General features: G+C 37.3%; 1 protein-coding gene across 1 annotated transcript in view; it reads right to left on the reverse strand.

Annotated features, from left to right (window-relative positions):
- Window positions 1-12,739, reverse strand: part of ABCB5 (ATP binding cassette subfamily B member 5) — a gene marked incomplete at its 3' end in the record, with an annotated part of 141,001 nt that overhangs the window by 10,893 nt on the left and 117,369 nt on the right. Inside the window, 2 exon segments of the mRNA XM_079932436.1 lie at window positions 1,703-1,859; window positions 12,442-12,582. Coding sequence (XP_079788562.1) covers window positions 1,703-1,859; window positions 12,442-12,582 — 298 coding nt within the window.

The raw sequence follows: 12,739 nt of genomic DNA on the forward strand, positions 1-12,739 counted from the left end.
CCCTCAATCAACTGCATTTTAAGTAGTCAGGTTTAATAGTCATGCTCAGCATATTCCAAGCCCAGTATATAGGTAGGAGGCGGGGGTAGGTGGAGGGGAGGAGTACCAAAAACTGTTTGACAATGAAATTATTCTGTTGTCAAAGGAAAGAAATGTTAACATATGGTTAAGAGGTCTAGAATTAGAAAAAATATATCCTAGAAGGATATATGCCAAAATATTAAGTTATAGTAGTAGCTTATTTTAAGCTTATTCAATGCTTTTTGTTTTGCCCACTACAACACATGAATATTATTTGTGAAAAAAAAGTTTTTAAAATAACCTCAGGATACTGCAGAATAATGAGAGTGCAATTATTTCTGTGTATGCTCTGGTGCCTTTTGGAAAGGCATAGAGAGATGTTCTAAATTTCTAGACTTAATACGTTTAAAAATTTATTCCTACTATTTTAAACATTTTGTTATGGAATATTTCAAACTTCTATAAAAGTAGAGAGAATAATATGTAACAGACTGCTATATGCCTATCTCCCAGCTTCAATAACTATCAATATTTGCCAATTTTGTTTTATCAGACTTTAACTTTTTTAAAGCATAGGGACTGATATTTATAAGTATTCATATATTAAATAAAATAAAGATTAAATAACAATTTTGTAGGCTTTATAAGGAACATTTCCACATTCTATGTCTTGTATACAGTTCTATGAGGACATTTATCAATGAGATGCTCAATCCCTCTATTGTAATGTTTAGAAAGAAATGAGTAGTAATATTATTAAATATCTAAATTCTAAGATTAAAAAAGTTTCCTACATACTTTACTTTCCAAAAGACAAGTATAAAATCTTATTTTGACAATAATGTATCTTAGAATATTCTATTTTGAGAATTTCATGATCTTTTTGTTTCTAACAACCAGGATTCCTTTTAATAATTATGAAGTTCTAGTGATAATGTACTATTTTAAGCTATCGTACATATAAATCTACTGTTAAAATTCTAGAGGGAAATACTTTCAAATGAAAATTTTCTTTTAAGTATATACCTAATAGCTATTCTTTTAAATTTAAAATGTCTAGAAAAATTGAATATATGTTTAATGTATAAGACTACTACTGAGAGGCTTATTTTGAAATTATACAATCTTCCTATTGCTTCCCTTTTAATATTCACAGTCTTTTAGAGTTTGTGACTAAATATGTGCATGTGTTTTAATATTTAATAATTTAATAAATATAGTTCCCTTTTTCTCTCTTTCGTTTGCAGATATATTTCCCATGAAAAATGGCATCTGAAGTTGCAGGGCACTATTTACTTTGCATATGTTACCAGAGGCAAAAAATGAATAAATCCTAATGCAAATCTTTATCCCAGACTAAAACTTTTGCAGTCTAAGTAAAATGAAATATATAAATCAATCATTTGTTCCAGAATATTCTCACGGCATCAGGCAAATAAATAAACTAGAAGCACATATTTTTAAATATAAAGTCTGTACATTTTAGTAACAGAGGTGAAAATTTGATTAAGACCCCCTTTCTCCCTTTGTAGCCGTAACAATTATTTATACAAGCTTTTAATTCTTTATAGCACTCTCTTTTGCAGTTATCAGATAATGCCTTCATTTAAGTCTCTATTTAGAGAGCATGCATATAGACAATTAATAATAAGTGGACATTTAAAATCAGAGTTGTGCTTACGGGTTTTTTCCATTCTTGACTATAGCTGTCTATAGTTGGTTTCTTTTCCAACAAAGCAAACAGATGTGCAGCCCCAGATTTGGCTCTCGAATATTCAGGTGCCAAAACAAGTGTTTCTCCAATGGCCATAGCTCCATATGCAACTGCAGTAAAAACTCTATCAAAATATAAAGCATTTGAATCTCAATTAGGTCTGTTTTCAAACAAGAGCTGTAAAAGCAAAGGAAAAATCAGGCACTGGAATATAATCTTTTGGCCCAGACAATACCATCAATGCTGAAGGCCTAACAATGGTATCTCTTTTGTAATTTTCTACCACATAGTGATCATCCCTTACCTTGTACACCAAAATAACCTTTGGAGCCCAGGTAATCTTAAAAATTTCTTTTCCAATTAGAAAGATAGCTCAAAGGCTCTAACTAATGAATATAAAACTTCTTAGCCTCCTTGATATAAGGCTCATTTGCTTGGAGATTTAACAGAGAATTCAACTAACAATAGGAAGAATGTGTCACCAGTAGTGAGATCTGAATTTACACAGTAGATATGAATGTTTTTTTTTCTTTTTTTGCATATAATGTAGTTAGAACAGATAACTGATGTCAGATGATTGGTTATCTGTCTGAAGTGCTACATGATTTAAAGAGAGCAAAGCATGGAGATTGTACTTTGTTAAGGTCCTCAAAACAATATCTGACTAAAATATACCTTAGCCAGGCTGGAAGAAGAGCTTTGATCTTTGGTCTGCTATAGATTATGATCTCAGTCTTAAAATATGTTAATTATAAAATGGTAAGTGTGCAAATGATGTTTGGAAGCACACAGATTGTTCACAGAAATGTGGCATATCATGTGGCCATGGTTAAATATTTTCCTCTCATTTCCTTTTTCATTTTAGCCATGAAAACATATTACTAGAATGAAAAATAATGCATCTCAGTGGCAGAGCTAAAGGTATAATTCCGTTTCACTGGCAATATTTAAACATTAGGCAGTAAAAAGACATCACAGAACCCAGTTGTTTGTTTGCTCTGCTGGATCACAGCAAGGTAAACACACTGGTCTCCTTGTGAATTTCTTCAGAGATGGGACCTACTAAGCGCTGGATTTTGATGCAATCTCTTCAGTGACACAGACCTCAGATCTTGAATCTTGTTGTCTTTACAAATGTCAAACACAGTATAAAATATAAAACCAGCTTACTGGGATGTGAGACGCTAAAATTTTGTAGCCACTAGTTCTGTGATGTCAAGGCAGTTTTAGTACTAATATTTAGTAAAATTATTTAGAGCTCAAAATGCCATTCAAAATACTTAATACTCAGCTATAAATATCAGAAGTGGTTATTGAATTTAGGTTACACATCAGAGGTTTTTTTTTTTTTAATGCAAGGAAAAAAAAAACAGGCTGAATCAGACTCCAGCCTCAGTCTGATCCAAGAGTCAGCGGGTAAGATGGGAAGAGAATTGGATTATGAGTCAGGAGACCTGGATTCTAGTCCCACAGGGATGGAGGCTTCTCAGAACAACTAAGAAAATACCATTTTCCTCTGATTTGAGATGTGCCAAAATATCTACCTGTCGTAAAATTTGTGTCATTAAAAGTCAATTTAATCATTTGGCATAAATGTACAAAGGCTGATGTCTTTGTTAGGTCTCCCATAAAATGAAATTTACTGAGAAGGGTAGAAGGGAGAACTTGTTTCTGTGAGAGGTAAATGATCCAAAGGATGCACAATAGAGCAAGAAGAAAAGTTTTAGTAGAGAAGGGAGAGTACCACCTAAAAGCCCTGATGCTGTCTTTATTGTGTATATGTTGAGGAGAGGCTAAGTGGGATGGGGGTTGACGTTGATGAGGATTACATTGAGGAACCTAACTTTGTGGTGATGGGACTATCTGGGGGTTGAGTCAGGGACATTAATCTCCTTTATACTTTTTCCCCAGGTGCGTTCTTTATAAAGAGGCCAAAGCTGGTCTGCTATAGAATCTGTCCTAACCTAGTCTGGCCCAATTAGCTAGAGTGAACTAAGTTGCATTTCACTTCCACTTAGAAAGTATTTATTGCACAATAACCAGTGCTCTAACTCCATGAGAGAGTTAAACCAGATCCTTCAAATTGGTCCAACCTCCTGGAGGCATCTGAGCCAAGAGCTTACTCCAGAGAAATATTCAGGCCGACTTCCCATGCCAATGTTGGTCTTGGGAATTTCACCCATTTGGGATATACAAAGAGGAATGATTTGCTATAATGATGAATGTTTTAAAGTCACTAACAACACATTTGTCAAAGTATTAACCTATCATAAATGCTTATATAGCCCCTTCATGCCCAAATAAGATTACAAGAAACATTCCACCGTTCAGAAATGATTTTCACGTTGAAACAATTCTTGAACCATAAATATGTAAAGCAGGAATTCAAAAACCTAAAATTTAACTTCTACAACTTTCTTAATTTAAATTGTCCATGGAAGAAGAAATCTTATCTATAGTTTATCCTTATATGGATTTACACTGAGTTTATACTGCTTTACTGAATTTATAGCAAAAACCTCCAGGTTGGCTGGGGTTGAGGAAAGAGAATATTGAGCAGGAAGAGGTCTGGAGAGGGTTTTCACGTGCTAGGCTTCTTCTTTCCTAGTTTTATGGATTCTTCATGGGTTCATGGGGCCGTTGTCACTGCACCATTGCTACAATGATCCTTCCAAGCATTTTCAAGCAGTGGGGAAATCCCCTTGCCCATCATTGCTGCTGAAATAGAATTAGAATTTTTTTTTAAATAAATGTATTTATTTTATTTATTTATTTTTGGCTGCATTGGGTCTTCACTGCTGCACGTGGGCTTTCTCTAGTTGCAGCGAGCAGGGGCTACTACTCTTCATTGTGGTATGCGGTCTTCTCATTGCTGTGGCTTCTCTTGTTGCGGAGCATGGGCTCTAGGCGTGCGGGCTTCATTAGTCGTGCCTCGCAGGCTCTAGAGCACAGGCTCAGTAGTTGCGGTACACGGGCTTAGTTCCTCCGCGGCATGTGGGATCTTCCCGGACCAGGGCTCGAACCCGTGTCTCCTGCATTGGCAGGCGGATTCTTAACCACCACGCCACCAGAGAAGCCCGAATTAGAACTTTTAAAGGATCTTTTGGCTGGGAACAACGTAAAAAAGCATAGAAATGAATAATCCTAATTTTAATACAATTGATCCAAATAGAAATACCCAGCATAGTTACTGGTTCAGGTCTATTTGTCTCCCCTTAACTCTGCTCCCATATCCAGCTTGTATACCTTTGGTGACTTATTCTAAGAGGAAATATACTGGGCAGTTCAGAGACTGGACTCTGAAGCCAGATCACTGGGACTACATCCAAACTCCATCATTTATTTGCTAGTTCTGTGACCCTGTGCATGTTCTTTGTGCTTCTGCTTCCTTACTGACAATTGGAGATAACAAGACCATCTACATCTTATGGGGTTGTCGTGCGAATTAAATACATTAATAATATGAAGTGTTTAGTATAGTGCTCATTAAGTGTTTAAGTTATTGTTATTCCTCTCATAGAACTGAAAGTTAATGGGACACTTTCTGTTGGAAAGTAAGTTCTCACATTTCTATGGATGTAGATTAGCATAGCAGGTCACACCACAACTTCTGAAGTCCCCACTCAGTAAGTTTCTTTTTTTTGATCGGAAGATAGAGTATCTTTCCTCACAGGGGTGGCTATTACAATTATTCCTATACTCATACTCTTTTCCCCTAACATCCATATAACAGTACAAAGATCCTTTTCTTTTCACCATAAATCTCTTTCTCAACAGAAGGGAGAGAGAAAATATACAACTTATATTTATTTGGTACTTCGGGTTTTACAGAATGTTTTTGTATACATGTTACCATTTGATCACCTAGGAGTAAGGCACACACATCACTTTTTAATAAATAAGGAGACTCTTTATCTCAGAGAAATAAGTAATTTGCCCAGAATCACATAGCTATGAAACTGTAGGACTGGAACTTGAACCTCCTTGTTAACTGTTTTCCCTTACACAGTGCTCCTTCTAGTGGAAAGCTGACCTGAACTGTCTCTCCCTGCATGTTGGGGTTTGTTACCACTTGTTTCCCATTTTAGAATCTTCAGAGGACCCTAGAGAGCAAATCCCCCTTGATTTGTCTCCTTTAGATCCCTTCAATGGTTGATCCCTCTATCTGGTCTCCTTATCTTTTCCTCCTAACCTCTGCATAATCTCTGGGGAGGAGCCTGGCAGAAGCTGGGTGGCTGCCATGGCAACGAACACAAAGAAGACTTTCCTGTTTTCCTTGTTTTGGCTAACTAAGGTTGTTTTCCTAATTATGTTAACACAGTTCCATGGCTGCCTGGCCTACCAGAGCAAAGATGATGGTGGAGACCTAGCTTGCTTTCTATCCCTTTTTATTCCAAGCTGTTAACTTACTATTAATATTCACTGAAAACCCACCTATTGTTCTTTTGGCCAATAACCACATTAAATATTCAAAGTTCAATATGATTTCCTGTCAAGAACTGCATTTGGATTTTTGGAGGACTAGGCCACAACACATAAGCTGCTTGGCTCTCTGCTTATCAGGCAGTTTTCAAAGCTGTGGCTTTTATAGTTACTGTACTGAAGGCTGTCATGACTTGATTCTTTCTTACCCATCTGCTCTACTTAGCTTCCTGCTAATATGCGTAGCAAAGAAGGAAGAAACAGAGAGAGGAAAGTTCTGACGTGGGAGTATGGAGAATAACAGAAACCTCTGCTGGAACACTAATGGTTTCTGGACTATACTGCAAAAGGCAAGTTAGCTAGAAACTAACCTAAAGGCACTAAAATTCAGATGGGAGAAAATAAATTTATGTTGTATTTCTCAAAGTCTGTACATTTAGACTGAAGTAAATCCAAAGTGTTGCTACGGCTAACAGAAGCAGAAGGGGAGATTTTTACTACACGTATGTGTATGAGAACGTAAGAAAGAGATTTTCTGAATGCCTATGCATTGGCTGCAAGGCAGCAGAGGGAAAATGTCACCACCTTTTAAAAAATGCTCATTTCAGAGAAACTTCTACAATAATAGAGATGGATGGAGACAGTTTCTACCATAAGAAATGTATGTTGCCTATTTTTTTAGAAGAAAAAGCTAAGGTTTTGGTTAAGCAGCTTTGCTGATAACGTAACTTTATGAGCACATCAAGGGATTCTGCTGTTAAAACTCCCGTTGTGCATCTCCTTCTATAAGGCACACTGTCATTTCTGAAAGAGAGACAGCTTATCTATCCTGGTAGCTATAAATCATGAAAATACATTCACATTTTATACAGTGAATAAAGCATCTTTATTTTATACAATAAACTAAAATATGACTTCCCCAGTTCTTATATAATTCTAGAAAAGTTTCTGGTAATGGCCAAAAGAAAACCCTGAGGTTTCAAGTAGCTGTGGAGAGCAGCCTGGAATTCAGTCCCTATGCTCATATTTCTTAAAGAGTGATCTTCAGATCCTGTGCCTCAGAACAGTCTGGGATGTTTGGTAAAACGTAGTTTCCTGGCCCTACACCAGATCTACAGATCTCTGGGTTAGATCTGTAGGGTGAGCTCCAGGTATCTGCATGTTTAACCAGCTCCTCGATTGATGAGTTGGGAAACCATTGATTTAGAGAATGGCACAAAGTTCTTTTCATGTAAGGAGGGTTCTAGTAGGAGAGAGTTTTCTTTGTAAAATCTTCCATTCAATTAGCTGATTATATAGAAAGCTGTCTCTGTCCTTAGATTCTGGAAGGCACAGAGTCCTTTAGGCCAGGTGTAGTTTAGTGTGTCTAAAGGGACACTTGTGATATGTTTATGGTAGCTGGGGACCACTTTGGGTCTCTAAGAAAACTGAAGATTTTGCTATTGAAGACAAATCTCATCTGTTCACATTTTGCACAGCCCCATACCCATATTTCCCAGAGCCTCTCTTCTTTGTCCATACTATAAAAGTATGGGTATCCTTACTTTGTTTGTAGTCTGGTTGAATGAAACTCAAATCAAAAATGATACTCGTGGTCCAAGCTCAGATAGCTCCTTGTTTCTTCCTTCCCTCAGGGCACTAGGAAATACCAGTGTGATTACTGTTCATTAATCGTTGCTCTCATGTTAACAGTCCTACATATGTTCTGACAGCTAAAATTCTTACGTCTCCAGAAATGACCCTTTTCAATGAACTTAATGAAAAAAAAATTCAGGATATATGGTAGTCCAGCAGGAGGAGGAATTTTTGTATGGGGGCCTTTTGATTCTGCTATATTTTAGGGTCATAAACTAATATTAAGCAAGTTACTTGTTCCATTTATGGTAAGAATCAGCCCAGCTCTGGATATTTAAATGTTTGGAAAACTATACAAGAATTTTTAAAAAAACAATAATTTTATAGAAAGGTTCTATGAAAGTTTGTCACAGAATTAGTAATAATAATTAATAAAAATAAATGTCAACTAAGCAAAGCCCCTAGCATCTTGAGTCATGAACTTGAATCTGTGCTCTGCCACTTGCTGATTAACTGACTTTGGGCAAGTTAGGTAACTTCCTTGAGTGTTAATTTTCCCCATCTGTACAATGGGAATCATAGTATTTCACAGGGTAGTGGAGAAGATTAAGCAGAAAATGTATTAAAAATCCTTAATACTAAGTAAGGACTCAATCAAGTTTGGTGTTATAGTGATTATCATATGAAACAGAATTGTTGGCAGCCTTGAGAGGCCCCATTCAAGAAATGTCCTGCCTGATGTCATTTGCAGGCATGATAGTGATTGCATGATTTTGAAGTTGTATCATTCTTTAACTAAGAAAATTCTTTGCTTAGTTTTAATCTAAACAAATCTCAGTATGGAGAAGTAGACTCCCAGCTACAAACATTCTACTTTTCTATAAATGGCTGTCTTTGACTTACATCCAGTCCTTATGCCAAAGCACTTGGATGTAGAAGGGAAGAAAAAGAGAAGAATCTGTAAAAAACAGGAGTGATGTGGAAAAGTTGAATCTGGGAATACATTTCCAGGAATGACTGGACTGCTTAATTATGCACCACTCCAAGTCTCTCCCTTTATTTTTGGTTCAGTCTTTTATTCAGTGAATATTTATTGCATGCCTATGATGTTCCAAGCTCTTGTTTTTGGCTCTAGGGAAACATCAGTGACCAAAACAGGCTAAGCTCTGCTCTGACTGAGCTTACAGTCTATGCACTCAATAAATCTGGAAACAAAAAAGATAATTTCACATAGTGGTAAGTGCTATACACAAACTAAACCATGGTAATGGGATAGAGAGTGATGAGGAGAAGGGCTAAGAGGACTACTTTGAGCCATCAGCAAAAGTCCCTCTGAGGAGTGGACTTGGGAGCAGAGGCTTGGATGGTGAGAAAGAGGCAGCCCAGTAAAGAACTGAATGATTATTCCAGACAGAGGAAAGAGCAAGTGCAAAAACACTGAGAGTTCCAGGGACAGAAATGCAAGTAGGGGTCTGATGTGCAGATCACAAAAAAAGACAATGGTAGATGAGGTTAGAAAGGAAGGCAGAGGCCCAAATGTGTAGAGCTTTCAGGTCAGAGTAAGGAATTTGGTTTTATTCAAATTTCAATGGGAATTCATTACAGTATTTTAGTAAATTGATGGAATTGGATTTGTGTTTTAAAAGATTAGCCTAGCTACTGTGTGGAGAATGGATTACAGGGAAGCAAGAGAGTGAGTACTGGGACATCAGTGAGCAGGTAGTTGCAGTGGTCCAGTCAAGACAGGCAAAGAGATAAAATGGAAGGTAACATGGGTAGAGATGGTAAGAAGTATTTTGGAGTTACAGCTGTTAAGACTTGGTGCTGTATGTGGTGGGTGAAGGCAAGAGAAGAAATAAGGGATGACTCTTAGATTTTTGGGCCGAGCAACTGCATAGATGGTGGTGCTGTTTATTAAGATGGAGAAGTCTTGGAGAAGAGACACTTTGGGAAGGAAAAACTTCAAATTCTGTTCTGGACACATTAAGATATGATTAGATGCCTAAGTGGAGATGTCCAGTAGGTAGTTGGATAAGCATGTGGTATTTAGGAGTGGGGTCAGAGTTGGAAATACACAGAAGGGAGTCATCAAGATACAGGTAATATTTAAAAAACCATTAGATTGGATGAAATTACCAATTAGAGTGTGTGGATGAAAAGCACTGAGAACTCTAAAGCCCCCCAACACGTGGAGGCCCAGCAGAAAATCAGGAGCCCGTAAAGGAAATAGAGGAGGAGGGGCCAATAACAAAGGAGAAAAAGCCTAGAGAAGAAAATGTTTCAGGAAGGAGAGTATAAAATGCTGCTGAGAGGTCAAGTTAAATGAGATGGGAAAACCGGACACTGGATGGGTCATGGGTGGGCAAGATGGAGGTCAGTGGTGACCTTGACAATGAGTCTTTCTAGTGGAATGGTGGGAATCAAGGCTTGACTGGAATGAGTTTAGGAGAGGTTGGAGATGAAAAGGTGTAGATAACAAGAATAGGCTACTCTAGAATTTGTTTTGCTGCAAAGGAGAACAGAGACATTGAAAGTAGGCAGAAGGGGACTTAAGGTCATGGGAGAGATTTCTTTCTTTTTCTTATGACAGGTGATTATAAAGCAAAGAAACAGTAGTGACAGAAACTGATGTGAAGAGATGATTGCAGGAACCTATTGCAGACGAGGACCTTAGTTCTTGCATGGAGATGGCAGGCATGGTGAGTCAGTGGTACCCTAGTGAGTTTGGTGATGGGAAAATGAGGTGATTCTCTCTTGATTGCTTTGTTACACTATCTTCAGCTAAATCCATTAGAAAGTAACTGGGATTATAATTGCTTTTATAAATGAAAATTCTTCTGTGAGAATTGATAAAATCATCAGACATCCTACATTAGTATAAATATATTTAATTGGCTTGCTCTCTACTAATACCAAGGAACAGTTATATGAAGGAATGGGACACTGGGGATTTAAAGATGCCTGCAGAAAGTTTAGAGCAACGTAAGGAAGACATGTTCTGAGTTTCAAACGATTGGCTTGCAAGCAAACTTTTGGAATACAATCAAATTTTAAGCTTGTGATTGCCTGCATTTCATAAGAACCAAAGAAACAACTTGCTAATTTAGTGCAGGCTGGTGAACTGAATGAAGTAATTTAGGTGATTCTACATTTGGTTTCTTGCTAATTTATCTCTGTAAACTAGTCTGTGTAATCAGAATGAAGTCCAAGGCTAAATGTCATAATTGTGATTTATATGTTCACACGGACAGTACTGCACACTGTTTTAGAGGGTAGGAAAACATGGTAGAACAGGGAGCCTAAAATTCCTGTTGACATTTTACATACAGATATTCCATTTTATAAGAAAATCTGCTTCATGAAACCTCTAAGTGGCCCCACAGATTCAAAAATATTAGGTTGGTGAACTGTGGATGCTTTCCTTCTGAGTGCCTAGCAAAGAAACTTCCTGGGAACTCAGTTAATGTTTGATAGATAAACAAACAAACAAACAAACAAACACATGAAGAGGAACTGAAAATTATTCCAAGTTATTCTGAAATTATTTGGCTTCAAATGACTTTTGGCCATTTCTTCAAATTGAATATATCCTCAAAGTACAAATATGTGCCACCAATAAGGATATTCAAAAGAATGTGTCTGAGTGTTGAGAGGTAAATCCCAAAGAGGAGTTCCCGACATTTTTTGCCAAATGGAAGTATCCTTGAAACAGGTGTAACCTCCCAAGTCATTATATTGAAGAGGCTGATCCTTGCTTTGATGTGTATGTTTTGGTGGGCTTCTTAAAAAGAAAATAACGTTACTTTTTGGAGTCAAATATTGTATGGATTTCTCTAGCTCTAAACATTTAGCAGTGACATTTATGATACAGATTAGTAACAATCTGACATTTTAGGGAGACTTAAGAAGCTCAGAATTAATACCCAAGATAAATTTTTCTAATTTCAGAATTTGAATTTAGGTGTTTCTGTGAAGTAAAGAAATTCATAACTATGTGAACAGAGTTCCAAATAGAAGCACCAACAAATGCTTTGGGAAGAGACAGCCTCATTGGGATGCCATGATCAATTCTCAATGTGACTTTTCTGAAGAGAAATACTCATTTACATGTGTTTCTCCTGGAGTATTTGCTTAGCAAGGAACTTACCTCACTGATTTACAGTCACACTTGATAAAGCCATCTCCACCTTGGAAGACAATGGATAACAAGAAGGCTTTTTTTTGTTTTTTTTTTTGTGCGGGACGCGGGCCTCTCACTGCTGCGGCCTCTCCCGTTGCGGAGTACAGGCTCCGGACGCGCAGGCTCAGCGGCCATGGCTCACAGGCCCAGCCGCTCCGCGGCATGTGGGATCTTCCCGGACCAGGGCACAAACCCGTGTCCCCTGCATCGGCAGGCGGACTCTCAACCACTGCACCACCAGGGAAGCCCAAGATGGCATATTTTACCCCTACATTCCCAGGTCTAGTAAACTGAAGTAGGAAGCAATTCATCTGGGAGTTTAACTCAGAGTACCTGTGTTATATCAGTATTTTACCAGCTTGACTGCACTTATATCAATAGATATTAAATAACAAAAAATTTTAAAATTTCCCCAACATGTCTTTTGCACATATATGATTTAAATGATAATACACTCTAAACTAGACATCTTTCTGGTTAATTTAAGTACATAACCCATTTACAGGGTTTATATATTTGTCCAACTTACCTGAACATGCCCTCTGGGGTCATTCGTCCTGCTTGAATTAAATAAGTTCCAAATCGAAAACACGCTGCATAGGCAAAATATACAAAGGCATGGCTGAATGCGTAACAGATTCCAATGATCTGTGCTTTCTTCAAGGTATTTCTGAAATGCACAAAATTTACTAGATAATGGGGCATGAGGTATAGTAAGGTCCTTTAAATAAACGTAGAGTAATGAGTACAGAAGGTAAAACATGTTATCATTTAGGGGGTATACACTTTTTCTAATTATTAAAGAGAAAATGACTTTTTTTTTCTTT

Source organism: Stenella coeruleoalba, assembly GCF_951394435.1.
Source record: "Stenella coeruleoalba genome assembly, chromosome: 9".
In the NCBI taxonomy this organism is placed as follows: Eukaryota; Metazoa; Chordata; class Mammalia; order Artiodactyla; family Delphinidae; genus Stenella; species Stenella coeruleoalba.